Source organism: Patagioenas fasciata, chromosome 10, assembly GCF_037038585.1.
Source record: "Patagioenas fasciata isolate bPatFas1 chromosome 10, bPatFas1.hap1, whole genome shotgun sequence".
Lineage (NCBI taxonomy): Eukaryota > Metazoa > Chordata > Aves > Columbiformes > Columbidae > Patagioenas > Patagioenas fasciata.
In genome coordinates, this window is record NC_092529.1 from 25067564 (window position 1) to 25082286 (window position 14723).

Here is a 14723-nt window from a genome sequence, read left to right on the forward strand (position 1 = left end):
GGGCAGTGCCAGGAGGTGTGAGCAGGACAGAGCTGAGCACACAGCGGGTGGGACGGGTTCTGTGACACTGACAGGGAGCAGACCCAGGGACAGACGCACAGCTGCAGGCAGCAGAGACATGGGCAGGAAGAGTTAACTGCTACCAGAAATGCTGGGGATGGGATTTAGGAACCTCGCTCACATCCCCTGCAGTGCAGACACATTTCCCAGTGCAACCCCCTGGTCTCCTCTCCTCCCCAGCAGAGCCTCTGCCCCAAAGCCATGGGGTCCAGGTCATGAGTCTCCACCTCAGCAGCTGGACCTCCAGGGGAAGGGTTCCTGGAACGTGAAACACAAAAAAGGTGCTCAAAGTACTTGCTCTACAGTGTCATTATGTGAGTGGCAGCAGCACAGCTGGGTAAAGAGAAGGTTCCACAGCATGCCCATCTATCTTTCTGTCCTTGCTTTATTTTCTGGTAGCACTGCAGTGTTCTTCCCTGTTTCTCCACCTGTCCCTGGTGCTCTTGCTCTCTGGAATTGGGATGGGAGTGTGGGTCAGTTTTTGTTCCAACACCAATTCAGTGGATCTTGCCCCAGAACTGCGTTCATGGAAATGAGATGCCCAAGCTGCATTTTAAACTGTGATGAACTGTTTTCCTCACTTGGTAGAAAGAGAGAATGAACGGAAACGTCCCTCCATCAGGGAGGGAGTTTTCCATGAGAAACAGCCTGTTTATTTTCCTCAGAGAAGCCTCCCCTAACTTGTCACTGTCCTTTCCTCCTTGCACAGGTCCTCATGCCCACAGGCAGCAAATGTCCAACAGCAGCTCCATCACCCAGTTCCTCCTCCTGCCGTTCACAGACACACGGGAGCTGCAGCTCTTGCACTTCTGGCTCTTCCTGGGCATCTACCTGGCTGCCCTCCTGGGCAACGGCCTCATCATCACCACCATAGCCTGGGACCAGCACCTCCACATCCCCATGTACTTCTTCCTCCTCAACCTCGCCCTCCTCGACCTAGGCTCCATCTCCTCCATTCTCCCCAAGTCCATGGCCAGTTCCCTCTGGGACACCAGGGCCATTTCTTTTATGGGATGTGCTGCCCAAGTCTTTCTGTTTTTCTTCTTCATTTCAGCAGAGTTGTATCTCCTCACTATGTCCTACGACCGCTACGTTGCCATCTGCAAACCCCTGCACTACGGGACCCTCCTGGGCAGCAGAGCTTGTGTCCACATGGCAGCAGCTGCCTGGGCCACTGGGTTTCTCACTGCTCTGCTGCACACGGCCAATACATTTTCACTGCCCCTGTGCAAGGGCAATGCCCTGGGCCAGTTCTTCTGTGAAATCGCCCAGATCCTCAAGCTCTCCTGCTCACACTCCTATCTCAGGGAAACTGGGCTTCTTGTGGTTGGTGTCTGTTTGGCATTTGGGTGTTTTGTGTTCATTGTGGTGTCCTATGTGCAGATCTTCAGGGCCGTGCTGAGGATCCCCTCTGAGCAGGGACGGCACAAAGCCTTTTTCACGTGTCTCCCTCACCTGGCCGTGGTCTCCCTGTTTATCAGCACTGGCATGTTTGCCTACCTGAAGCCCCCCTCCATCTCCTCCCCATCCCTGGACCTGGTGGTGTCTGTTATGTACTCGGTGGTGCCTCCAGCACTGAACCCTCTCATCTACAGCATGAGGAACCAGGAGCTCAAGGATGCCCTGTGGAAACTCATATCTCATAGTTTCCTGAAGCAATAAATTGCCCATTTGCTTCTACATAGGAGTTTAAATGTAGCTAATTACAAGTCCAGCCTGTCAGCTGGATTTTCTGTTCTTATTTTTGGGTTTTTTTATTGCGTTAATGTTATCAGCCCCTTTTTAATTCACTGTCTGCTTTTGTTTTACAACCGCTGGCTGTGTGAGGAGCCTTGTTCTCCTTGTCTCTAAACAAAATAAATGGTCCTGTAGTGACTTGTTTTTCACTTTATCCTTCCTGCAAGGCCTTTTTAGTGCTGCAGGGGCAGTTCCTGTGCATGAGTGGAGGGGAAAAGAGTCCAGCCTGGCAGCCCTGGCGGAGAGCACCAGAGTTTGTTCTTCCAGAGCTGTTCTGGTTCCACTCCCACACTCTCCTTCTCATCCCTTGTGTTTGTGCAAGGCCTGAGTGCTCTGGCAGCTTGGTCCCCGTCCTGCTGTGTGTCAGTGCTGTGAGCGCAGGCAGGGACAGGCAATGGGCACTGCTGTGACAGAGCTGGCCTCTGTAACAGTTCTTCTATAAAGAAAAGTGATCACCTATGGGTAGGGCCTGAGGGTTTAGGTCTTCTTGCAAAGCTTCTCCCACGAACACGCCCAAGAAAGTTACCCACAGATGAAACACCATTGTTCGGCTGGTCAGTGTGTGTGTGCAGGGCTGGCACACAGCAGTGTCCTCTCACAGCCAGGCCTCCTGCCACAGACCTGCAGGACCAGCAGAGCAGGGGCTGGGCTGTGCCCCTGTGCACTGGACACCCCTCAGAAGGAGCCTCAGGTCAATCATCATGGACTGGCCCCTCACAACCTCCATTTCCAGCACTGATGGCTCACCCACACAGGCTGTTCTTCCCTCCGTGGAGGGACACTGAATGAGTAGGTCAGCTGTCCAAGATTGTATTGTACAGATTGTATTGTACAGTGAGCACACACACCATGTACGTGAGGTGACATGAACCCGAGTGAGCACAAACACCATCAACTATTCTTTGGGGTTCCATGAACGCCTATAGTTCAGACAAGATCTTGAGATTACATCATGATCGAAGTAACATCCCATTGTTAACTGCCTGAATGCAGCACTGAGATGTGCTTCCTTCAACCAAGGGCCTTGTGTCCATTCTTCCTGCCAGAGGACATCTCAGATGGGTGCAGAGCAGGGTGACACACCAAAGGGATGAGGTGCCTCCTGTCCTTTGTGAGTGGCAACAGTAGGCCAGAGGGACACTGTGACTCCTGCCTCTGTAAAAGGGACAGACTCTGTCTCTGAGCATCCCTGGGTGCCTAAGGAGTCCATGAGGCCAGCTTAGACATGGATGCCTGGCAGACCCTGACGTTTGTGTGTGTGACTCCAGGAACAAACCTCACTGCCCCAGTGAGATTGATCTCAGCTGCCTTGGACAGGATCATTGCAAGTGCTTCTGTCTGCTCTGTCACTCTTGCCCATGATTCCCGATTGTGATCTCAAAAGTGCCATAGAAACCAGAATGGTTCTGGAGTCCTTAGAAAACACAGATCTCAAACCCATCTTCAAGAAGAGCAGGAGTAGGAACTGCGAGAATAACAGGCTGGCCACCCTACCTCCCTCCCTGGGAAGGGGATGGGACGTGTCCTCCTGCAGCCATTCCCAGGAATGTGAAGGACAAGGAAGTGATTGCTCAACCCAAATGGACAGGGAAAGAAAGGCATGTTGTGTACAGGGCGTTTGCAAGGCTCAGCCGTGGTCTCTTTCTGACCAGAGTGGTGCTGATGGGGCTCAAGAAGTGGGTGCTGGGTGGGAAGTTGGCTGAACCGTCAAGCCCAAACATCATCAGTGGTACAAAGTCCTCCGTGCAGCCAGTTACTGGTGTCATCTCTCAGTGACCAGCACCTGAACAACACTGTTGAACATCTTTATTCTCCCTTTCTAAGATATAACAGAGAGCCCTCTAAGTGCCTTGAGGATGATGCAAACCTGGGTGGAGGCCTTGAGCAGGAGAGTGAGACAAGGTTCACCCTGCCTTGAGCAGGAGAGTGAGACAAGACGAGTGAGACAAGAGCTCTCTATAAACCTGAGTTATTCTGTGATTTGACAGAATTTTTGCCTTGGAGAGGTTTCTGGAGAGAGAATAGGTGGAAGTATAAGGAAGAGTAGAAGAGGAGATACAGAAGGTGTTACCGGAAGCACAGGAGTTCCAGTGAGGAGTGCTTTTCACCCACAGTGTTAGTAGGAAATATATTTGACAAATTTGAACAAGGTGAGGAAGCGAGATGGGTGTCTGCAGCCTGTGGGAAAGAGGGGCAGGTGTAGGACTGTGTAGGACATGCTTCAGTCTTGGTCAGGTCCTGGGCCATAAGGAGGGGGATGGATGGGTGTGGTATTACGAGGTCAGTTGTGTCTCAGACACTCATAATCCAGTCAGAATCCTGTGGCTGTGAAAGGGACAGTGAGGTCAGTTCTGTCTCTGGAGGTGACAGCCCAGCAGCAGGGACATGGCTGGGAAAGAACCTCTGCCAAGGTACCCACAGGCCCTACCCAGGAAGAGGCCTTGGAGATGGGTTGTCATGTCCATCCCGCCTGAGAACATGACGGGACAGCAGCAGGGACATGTGCAACTTGGAAGGTGAGGACTAGATATGAGGAGGAAGAAATGTCACTGGAAGGGCAGTGCTGTGGTGCAAGAGGTCACCCAGAGGGAGCTGGATCAGCCCATGGTTTGAGTTCCAAAGAGCAGCCAGTGAGGGTGCAGACACAGCAGTGAAGGTGCAGAAATGCTGGGGTGAGAGCAGGTGGGGAAGCGAGATGGGTGTCTGCAGCCTGCAGGGAAAGAGGGGCAGGGGTAGGACCGTGTAGAACAGCCTGTGGTGGAGATGGCAAAGGGCGCTGGCAAGGCTGGAAGGGACCCACAGAACCCAGGTGTCTGTCCCCTTGGCCATGGCAGTTGTCTCTGCCACTGAGGCCCAGGAGAAGCCATGTTGTCCTCATGGCACTGGGGCCTCGCTGCCTCCTTGCAGCCCCATGGGGAAGCTGGAAGTTGTTGTACCAGTGTTGTCCTTCCCTGGGCCTTGCACACCCACATCCCATGGTCCCAGGAAGAGCTCTGAGATGTGTGTGAGGGACAGGATCCCCCTTCCCATTGCCTGGAGGTCATGGCTTCTCCTTTCTGCTTCAGAAAGCAAACCAAGGGGTTTCTCACCATCAGAGCTCAAGAGAAGACTAAAAGGAGACCTCATGGTGGCTACAGCTTCCTCACAAGGGGAGAAGGAAGGGAAGGTACTGATCTCTTCTCTGTGGTGACCATTGACAGAACCCAAGGGAATGGAAGTAAGATGTGCCAGGGGAGGGTCAGTTGGACATGAGGAAAAGGTTCTTCACCCAGAGGTGCTGGACACTTCTGCCTCTGCAGGGGATAGGCCAACAGCAGGAACATGGCTGGGAAAGGACTGTGAGGTCACCCATACGAGACGAGCAATCGGGCCCAATCAGCATGGCTTTGTGAAAGGCAGGTCCTGCTTGACCAGCCTGATCTCCTTCTATGACAAGGTGACCGGCTGAGCAGATGAGGGAAAGTCTGTCGTGGGGAGTGAATCCGCCACACAGGCTGTGGGTGTTGTGTCCTTAGACTGCAGTAAAGCCTTTGACACCGTATCCCACAGCATCTCCTGGAGAAGCTGCAGCTCATGGCCTGGATGGTGTATCTGCGATGGGTAAAGAACTGGCTCAAAGGCATTTTGTCCCCTGGAGCCGTTTATTCCCTTCCTGTTCACATGGGCATCCCATGAATGCATCACTGCTCTCCTCCAGTGTAGACAGGCACAAGGCCTTCTCCACCTGGACCTCAAACCAATGCCACTGGTTTCTCCAGCAACCTCATCCTTGACTGTGGGATGTTCAGAACAGTCCTCCCAAGACAGTTTGACAAAGCCTTTTTTCTGCACCATCCCCGCATCCCTGCTCAATCCCCTCATGTACAGTTCAAGGACCAGAAAGTTTGGGTGTAAGTGGAGCATTGAGAAAAATGGTCAGGAAAGCTTTGAAATGCACAGGGAGCCCATCAACATGTTGGCCTGCTGCTCTCTTCTGAACAGGCCCAGAGGACCTGGACAGCATTTGCTGTGTTCCAGAAATTTGCCTGGAAGGTTGGGATATGGAGAAAAGGTTTGGTCTGGGAAGGGACAGACAGGTGCTGGTGGAACTGGCTGGTGTGACCGTGAGACATCTCTCAAGCACCTCAGAAAAGTCCTGGCTCTCAGGGAGGTTGCATGGTCCTCTGAGGAAGAAAATATCAAAAATGACTTATCATAGAATCAGAGAATAATTGTGATTGGAAGAGACCCTTAAGATCATCATTCCAACCATAACCTAAATCTGGCACTAAAACATGTCCCTAAGAGCATCATCTATCTGTCTTTTAAACACCTTCAGTGATGATGACTTCGCAACCTCACTGAGCAGTCTGTTCCGTTGCTTCTAAACCCTTTCTCCTCAGAATTTTTTTCCTAATATCCAGTCTAAACCTCCCCATGTGCAACTTGAGGCCATTTCCTCTTGTCCTATCACTTTCTACTTGGGAGAAGAGACCAACACCCACCATGATCAAACCTCCTTTCAGGCAGTTGTGGAGAGTGACAAGGTCTCCCCTCAGCCTCCTTTTCTCAAGGCTGAACAGCCCCAGCTCCCTCAACCGCTCCTCATAAGACTGGTGCTCTAGACCCTTCATCAGCCTTGTCACCCTCCTCTGAACTCTCTCCAACACCTCAATGTCTTCCTTGCCATGAGGGGCCTAAAACTGACCCCAGGATTCAAGGTTCAGCCTCACCAGTGCCGAGTACAAAGGGATGATCACTTCTTTAGTCCTGCTAAAGCTCAGATTGAATCAAGGCTTGAACACCTTGGTGTGACCCAGTTTCTGACAGGTTGGACTGCAGACTCCTGAGGTCCCTTCAACCTCAGTTCTCTTATGATCCCATGGTGATGTTGGGCTTTGTTTCTAACTGGAACAGAGGAGACAATCATGGGGCAGGATCCACCTGTGCTGTAGGTGACCATCAAACCAACATCTCAGCCAGTGAACCAGCCAACACCTCAGTGTGACTCACTCTGGGCAAAGTGTGAGGAGTCCTGGGCAGGGAAGGTTCAGAGAGCATGGAGCGCTATGCAAGACACAAAATGATCTTGGCTTCTTGCTTGTAAGCTCATTGTATGTCAGCTAATGTCAATGAAAATTAAAATAAGAAGAACTGAAGACAAAGATCCAAAGCAAAGGAAGGTGTCAACATACTTCTTATTTATTTATTCATTCATTCATTCATTCATTCATTCATTCATTCATTCATTTATTTAAGAGCCTTTCTAGGAGGGTTACTTTTCTTTGAAAGAGTTTTCCAGAACTGGGCATGGATTTAGGACACAAATGTCTTCACCTCCAGGGACACAAACACTTGGTGCCAGTGTAGGTGCCCTGGGAACCCCTGCCCAGGTTCCACCTGCATTGAAAGGTGCTCTGGTCTCCCCAGGTCCTGTGTGATAGATGGAGATCCCAGGCCAGCACCTCAGGTACACTGGGGCCCCTAAAATGGCACTGGCTGTTTATGGTGAGACAGTAGATGACTGATGTTTGTCTAGAAGTGTACTAAGGGTAGGAGAACAAATATTGGTCTTCCCCTGTACTTCTATTACCAACACTCTATTATTTCATCTCCATTGTCATTCAGGAGTTCCCCCCTCTCCTGATTCAATGTCCCTGTCAAAGGACAACTTTCCAGCAGACGGTCAGGACATTTGCCCTTCCCAGTGCTCTCAGGTTTCTCCTCCACTTGCTCTTTGGTCATTCAGTGGCCTCTCAACTGTCTGGTTTCTGCTTTGAGCTTCAGGGAGTTATAAACTTAACTCAGTGGTCTAATTAACATGGTAGTCAAGACATTAATTGTATTTATATCTATCCTTTCCTATCTTTCTGTCAGAAACATTTCTTGTGTTGATGACCCTTGTGGATGGTGGACATCATCAGATCCAGCTTACACACACAGCTGAGGAAAGTGTTTTACTGTTTATTAAACTGTGCAGTGTTTACACAGCAGAGCAGGTGGAGCTGGTGCACAGGAGCTGCAGCATCTCCTGCAGAGCTCAGTGGAGAAGTCTGATGTGAGGAGAAGTGACGCAATCTCTGGTGGCCAATGAGGGAACCGGCAGACTGGGGGTGGGGGTGAGGAGCGAGGTTGTCCATATAGTGTCCAGCCTCAAGGGACTGTTCTCCTGCCTGTCCAGATGTCTTCAGGAGACCCTCGGGATCAATGTCCAGTGTAGAATGCTGCTGTCACTTCTCCTATACACTGAAAAATGACAGAAAATACCCTGGAAAGAAATAACCCTCCTTTATGAAATCTTTGAAATCTTCATCAGCAGTGTCCCATTGAAACCTCTCCAGTTAGTTCTACAGGTCTGGAAGATTGGAATGAGATTACCGAAAGAAACACAGCTCGTTAAGGCTTTCTGTGTTTTAATGAGCCCCATGGCGTATTTGGTGCTGAGTCCATGAACCTCAGATACCAAGCACAGACTGAAGAATCTGCTCGAGAAGTCCAAGTCAGAGAAAACTCCAAAGTACCTTGAAGCATTAATGGGCCCCACTGGGGGCTGTTACTGACAAAGCCTCCCTGGGGACTCGTTAGAGCAGATAATTGGAGGCAGTGATTGCATCAGGCAAAGGCAAAGTGCAGCAGCTCTGATGCTGAGAAAACCCTTAGTTTGTTTGATGAAGGACAATGGCCAAGCCTTGAACCCCTGCCCCTAGGAAGGGAGATCCTGTCCCTCACGTGTGGCTCAGGGCTCTTGGTGGGGATGTGGGGAGTGCGATGCCCAGTGCAGGACAATGGTGTGACACTCCCTGGGGGTGCAAGGAGGCAATGGGGTGCCATGGCCATGACAACCATGTGTCTCCTCTTAGGCCTCGCTGTCATGGACATCAGTCACAGCCAAGGGGACAAAGACCCTGGCTCTTTCAGGGACATCCAGCCTTGTCAATGCCCTTGGCCATCTCCACCACAGTCCAGCCTACACTGTCCCAGGCCTGTGGCTGTTTCCCCACAGGCTATAGACACCCCATGTGCTTCCCCACCTTGTTCTCACCCTAGCGTGTCCCCACCTGTGCTGCTGTCTCTCCACCCTCACCAGCTGTTCCTTGAAACACAAAGCCATGGCTGATCCAGAGTCCATCTCAATGACCACAGCACTGTGCTCAGAATGACATTTCTTTATCCTGAGCTCCACTCTGGGCCTCCAGAGCTGCAGTTTCTGATGGTTTTCCTTTCTCATGCTGCCTCCCTCTACTAAAAAGAAAAAGTGCCATCATCTTGGAAAGTGATTTTCAACATTTCTGAAGCTATTACTACCTTTTCTTGTCATGATTTTACCTCAGCCACCAACTAAGACCATGAGAGCTGCTCACATCCTGCTTCCAGTCTTCAAGTGGGATAAGAGAGAGAACTGAAAGGGAAGAGAGAAACCTGTGGGTTTATAAAAAAATATAATAAGACAATGAAAATAATACATTGCTACTTCTAATATGCTTATACTAAAATACACGTAAAGTAAAATATATGATACTCAGTGCAATCCCCCATGTAACTCCAGTCGTGCTGAACAGGCAGCCCAAAAGAAGCGAGCACCCTGGTCCTGAACAGTTGATCCCAGCAAGAGAAAGTAAAAGTGCAAAAGGCAGAGAGGCCCAAGGGCCAAATGAGAATCAGGAAAACATCATAAAACTGAACTAACACTGAACTCCCAATAGAATGGAACTTCCAAACAGAACCAACCAAAGTAGCCGGCAAACCAAAACTAACTGGCTGTAAAGGGCATCTCCAGCTTTATACCGAGCATGACACTAATGGTAGAGAACAGCTCATTGATTGACCCGGATGTCAATCCAGGTGCTGCCCTGTCTGTGTCCCCTCTTGCCAATTTGCATCCCCAGCTGGATGGCCAAAGAAATCCTTGGTTTCCCTCACAACAGCCGAGATCTCAGTGAGTTCTGACATGCCTTACATAGCAAATGGCAAACACGGTAAAGCTGCTAAAAGACAGAACTAACTCTATCCCAGGGAAGAAACTGCGTTATCTCACTGTTCTCATAGGAAATCTAAACAAAAGACTGTACTGGCTGTGAAGGACAGAGGTTCAAAATGCATGAAGGAAATTAACTCAATTTCAGTAAAACCAGCACGTTTCCTCAGCCTCCCCTTCACCAGGCTAAAGAAGTTTGGGTCTCTCACCATCTCCACACATGACCCAGACTTTCTCTGGCCACACGACAGCTCCTCCCTGTTCCTCCAGAATGGGGAACCTCACACTGGGACACACCGCTCCAGATGTGACCACACCAGTGCTGAGTCACGATGGGCAATAAGTGCCCTTGTCTGGGTGGCCACACTCCTCCCAATGCAGCCCAATGTGCTCATGGGCATATTCCTGTTTAGCACCACTGAGAACTGGCTGAACATCCAGGCTCAGAGGATTGTGACCAGTGGCACAAAGCCCAGCAGGAGGTACCATGAGGAGCACTGAAGGACACCATATCCCTACCTAACATCTCCTCCCCACAGGTGTCTCTTGGGTCTCTGGAACCACCTCAGTGACAAGGGGGAGAGCACTTCCTGTATGGGGTGGAGGAGACAGGGACTGGAATGAGGGGCCTGGGCAGTTTCTCCTGCTTGTTCATGCAGCAATAAGCTGGGCTGAATATTTGGAGAGAGGAACTCTTTCTAAGGCCCTCCAAAGGGCTTGGGGATGGCCTACAGTTTCCTACATGCTGCCTTTTCTGGTGGAGGCCACAGAGGCTGCCAGTCCTTTAGGGGACCCAGGACATGCCTTGTCCTTCCTCTGGTCACAGCTGGACCCCAGTTCTCCAGCTCAGCCCCAGCTCAGGAGCCTTGTCTAGGGGTGACTTTTGGGTAAGGTTCACAAGAGGGGTGCATAAGTTTGTCTTCAGGACATGTGATGAGCACCAGTACTGAAGTACCAGAGCAAAATGATGTGGCTTCTGGGTGAATACTTTCTTCAGTGCACGTCCTGACACAGGGTCCCAGACTTGCTTTCCATGCCACCCTTCATGAGGGATGATGCACTAAGAGATGGCAAGTGGGGGACACCAATCCTTCTCCAGCTACTTCCCAAGCCTGGTGAAGCACCAGGACAGCAAGAACTTCAGCCCCTGCACCCTAAACTCTGGGTATAATCTTGGGGCAGGTGAACACCAGTATTTTTCTCTCCAAGGCAATTTCCAGCCCAGGTCAGCTCCTGTGTGATCTTCCCCATCCCTGCTCTGATCTGCTCTGGTGCTCCTAGTCCCATCCTGTTCTCCCCACAGGGCCCAAAACCGGCACTGATGCTCTGCAGAGCAGGTTGGTTGCAGAACCATGGGGTGACTGCACACTGGTTGTGCTGCTCAGTGAGGGACACAGATGCAGCTGGATGGGCTGCACTGTCACTGAGCTCTTTCCTGGGGGTCTCAAGCTCTGGAATGGGTCCAGAGCATTTCTTGGGACTCATTGGGTTTTCCGCTCATTTCTGTTCAGCAATCCCTTCCTTGTCCTTCAGGTTCCTGGAAACTAGTGCAGCAAGACATGGCCTATCCCCTTTCCAGGGACAGAGGTATGCTGACCACCCCTTCATTCTTCAAATTCTCTGTCCTGCCCTTCTTGAAGATGGATTTGACATCTTCCTTTCCTGAGGACCTCAGAACTTCTCTGATTCTGCTGTCACTCTTGGTAGCACAATCCAGAATCATGGGCAAGGGCGACAGAGCACTTGAAATGAGCCTGTCCCAGCAGCTGAGATGAATCTCACTGGGCCACTGAGGTTTGTTCCTGGAATCACACACAGAAATGCCACGGTTCCAACAAGCATCCATATCTGAGTTGGTCTCAGGACTCTTTCTGCACCCAGGGATGCTCACAGAGTCTGACCCTTTTGCACATAGAGGTCGTAGTCTCAGTTTCTTTCTGGCCTCCTGTTGCCACTCCAAAGGGATGTGAGAAACCTCAGCCCTGTGCTGTGCCACCTGCTCTGCACTCATCTGAGGTGTCCTACATCATGAGGAATGGACACGGGGACATCAGTTCAAGGAAGAAGATCCCAGTGGGTTGTTTCCCCTGGGCTGTTACTCCCAATGTGAAGTGACCTTGAGACACTGTCTGTGCCACAGGCCTTCATGGAACCCCCAGGAAGAGCTGCTGTCGTTAGTGTTCACCTGGATTCATCTCACCTCTCGTACATGATGTGCATGCTCACATCTCATCTCTACAATGCAGACATGGATTTCTGACCTACTCATTCAGTGTCCATCCATGGAGGGAAGAGCAATGTCTGTGAGCTGGGGAGAGAGGCCAGGGCTGGTAGTGCGGGGCCAGACCATGACGATGCCCTGGGGCAGATTCTGTGGGGTGTCCAGTGCACAGGGGCACAGCCCAGCCCCTGCTCTGCTGGTCCTGCAGGTCTCTGGCAGGAGGTCTGGCTGTGAGAGGACACTGCTGAGTGCCAGCCCTGCACACACACACTGATCGGCTGAACAGTGGTGTTTCATATGTAGGTCACTTTCTTGGGCATGTTCTTGAGAGAATCTTTGTAAGAAGACCTAAACCTTGAAGCCCTGCCCATAGGAAATCACCTTTCTATCTAGAAAGGCTGTTGTGAGTCCAGCTCTGTCACAGGAGTGCCCATTGTGTGTCCCTGCCTGCGCTCACAGCACTGACACACAGCAGGACGGGGACCAAGCTGCCAGAGCACTCAGGCCTTGCACCAACACAAGGGGTGAGAAGGAGAGTGTGGGAGTGGAACCAGAACAGCTCTGGAAGGCCAAGTACTGGTTCTCCCTGGCTCTGCTGCCATGAGAGAGCTCTTTTCCCTTCCACCCATTCACACGGGAACTGTCCCTGCAGCTCCAGAAAGGTCTTGGAGTTAAGATGCCAGTAGAAAAAAAAATTGTTGAAGGTTGTTTATTTTGCTTAAACACAGAGAACACGAATTCCTCACTGACACAGCCACTCAGTGAGAAAAGAAAAGCAGGCAGCGAATTGCAAAGGGAATTAAAATATTTTCATAATAAACAAACACAAAGAGAAACAAAAAATACTACAGACAGGATGAATCTACAATGAGTTAGACTATAACTCTTATATAGAACAAGATAGAGCCAGTTTATAGCTTCAGAAATAATCCAGTCATCTGTTTCCTCAGGGCATCCTTGAGCTTCTGGTTCCTCATGCTGTAGATGAGGGGGTTCACTGCTGAAGGCACCACCGAGTACAGAACAGACACCACCAGATCCAGGGAAGGAGAGGAGATGGAGGGGGGCTTCAGGTAGGCGAACATGGAAGTGCTGATAAACAGGGAGACCACGGCCAGGTGAGGGAGACAGGTGGAAAAGGCTTTGTGCCGTCCCTGCTCAGAGGGGATCCTCAGCACGGCCCTCAAGATCTGCACATAGGACAGCACAATGAAGAGAAAACACCCAAATCCTATAAATAGACTAAACACAATAAGCCCAAGTTCCCTGAGGTAGGAGTGTGAGCAGGAGAGCTTGAGGATCTGGGGGATTTCACAAAAGAACTGGCCCAGGGCATTGCCCTTGCACAGTGGCAGTGAAAATGTATTGGCCGTGTGCAGCAGAGAATAGAGAAACCCAGTGGCCCAGGCAGCTGCTGCCATGTGGACACAAGCTCTGCTGCCCAGGAGGGTCCCATAGTGCAGGGGTTTGCAGATGGCAATGTAGCGGTCGTAGGACATGATGGTGAGAAGAGAATACTCTGCACCAAACAAGAAAAATACAAAGAACACCTGGGCAGCACATCCTGCATAGGAAATGACTGTGGAATCCCACAGAGAGTTGGCCATGGATTTGGGGACAGTGGTGGAGATGCAGCCCAGGTCAAGGAGGGCGAGGTTGAGCAAGAAGAAGTACATGGGGGTGTGGAGGTGCTGGTCCCAGGCTATGGTGGTGATGATGAGGCTGTTACCCAGGAGGGCAGCCAGGTAGATGCCCAGGAAGAGCCAGAAGTGCAAGAGCTGCAGCTCCCGTGTGTCTGTGAACGGCAGGAGGAGGAACTGGGTGATGGAGCTGCTGTTGGACATTTGCTGTCTGTGGGTATGAGGACCTGTGCAAGGAGGAAAGACAGTGACGAGTTAGGGGAGAAATCTCTGGAAATTAAATGTGCTGTTTCTCATGGAAAACCCCCTCCCTGATGAAGAGATGTTTCCCCTCATTGTCTCTTTCTACCAGCTGAGAAAAACAGTTCATCACAGTTTAAAATGCAGCTTGGACATCTAGTTTCCATGGACACACCTGTGAGGCAAGATCCACTGTACTGGTGTTGGAACAAAAACTGACCCACACTCCCACCTCAGACCCAGAGAGCAAGAGCTCCAGGGACAGGTGGAGAAACAGGGAAGGACACTGCAGTGCTACCAGAAAATAAAGCAAGGACAGAAAGGCAGACGGCGATGCTGTGGAACCTTCTCCTTACCCGGCTGTACTGCTGCCAGTCACATAGTGACACTGTAGAGCAAGTAATTTTAGCACCTGTCTTGTGTTCCACGTTCCATGAACCCTTCCTCTGGAGGTCCAGCTGCTGAGGTGGATACTCAGGACCTGGACCCCATGGCTTTGGGGCAGAGGCTCTGCTGGGGAGGAGAGGAGATCAGGGGGTTGCACTGGGAAATGTCTCTGCACTGCAGGGGGTTCCTGAATCCCCTCCCCAGCATTTCTGGTAGCAGTTAACTCTCCCTGCCCATGTCTGTGCTGCCTGCAGCTGTGTCTCTGTCCCTGGGTCTGCTCCCTGTTCGTGTCACAGACCCCGTCCCACCCGCTGTGTGCTCAGCTCTGTCCTGCTCACACCTCCTGGCACAGCCCAGGGGCAGCTCTGTGTGTGCAGGGGCTCAGGAGCAGCTCAGACAAGTCCTAACGAGAACTGGGGTCTCAGTGTCTTCTCCAAAGAGAGAAATAAATCCCCATCTCCCACTGCACACCCAGACAACCAAG

General features: G+C 51.1%; 1 protein-coding gene across 1 annotated transcript; it reads left to right on the forward strand.

The window, feature by feature from the left end:
- The first annotated feature begins 1134 nt into the window (after nt 1–1134).
- LOC136105620 (olfactory receptor 14J1-like) lies at nt 1135–1722 on the forward strand. Its single transcript, XM_065845283.2, has one exon. The coding sequence runs from the start codon at nt 1135–1137 to the stop codon at nt 1720–1722; it is 588 nt and encodes a 195-aa protein (XP_065701355.1).
- The last annotated feature ends 13001 nt before the right edge of the window (nt 1723–14723 follow it).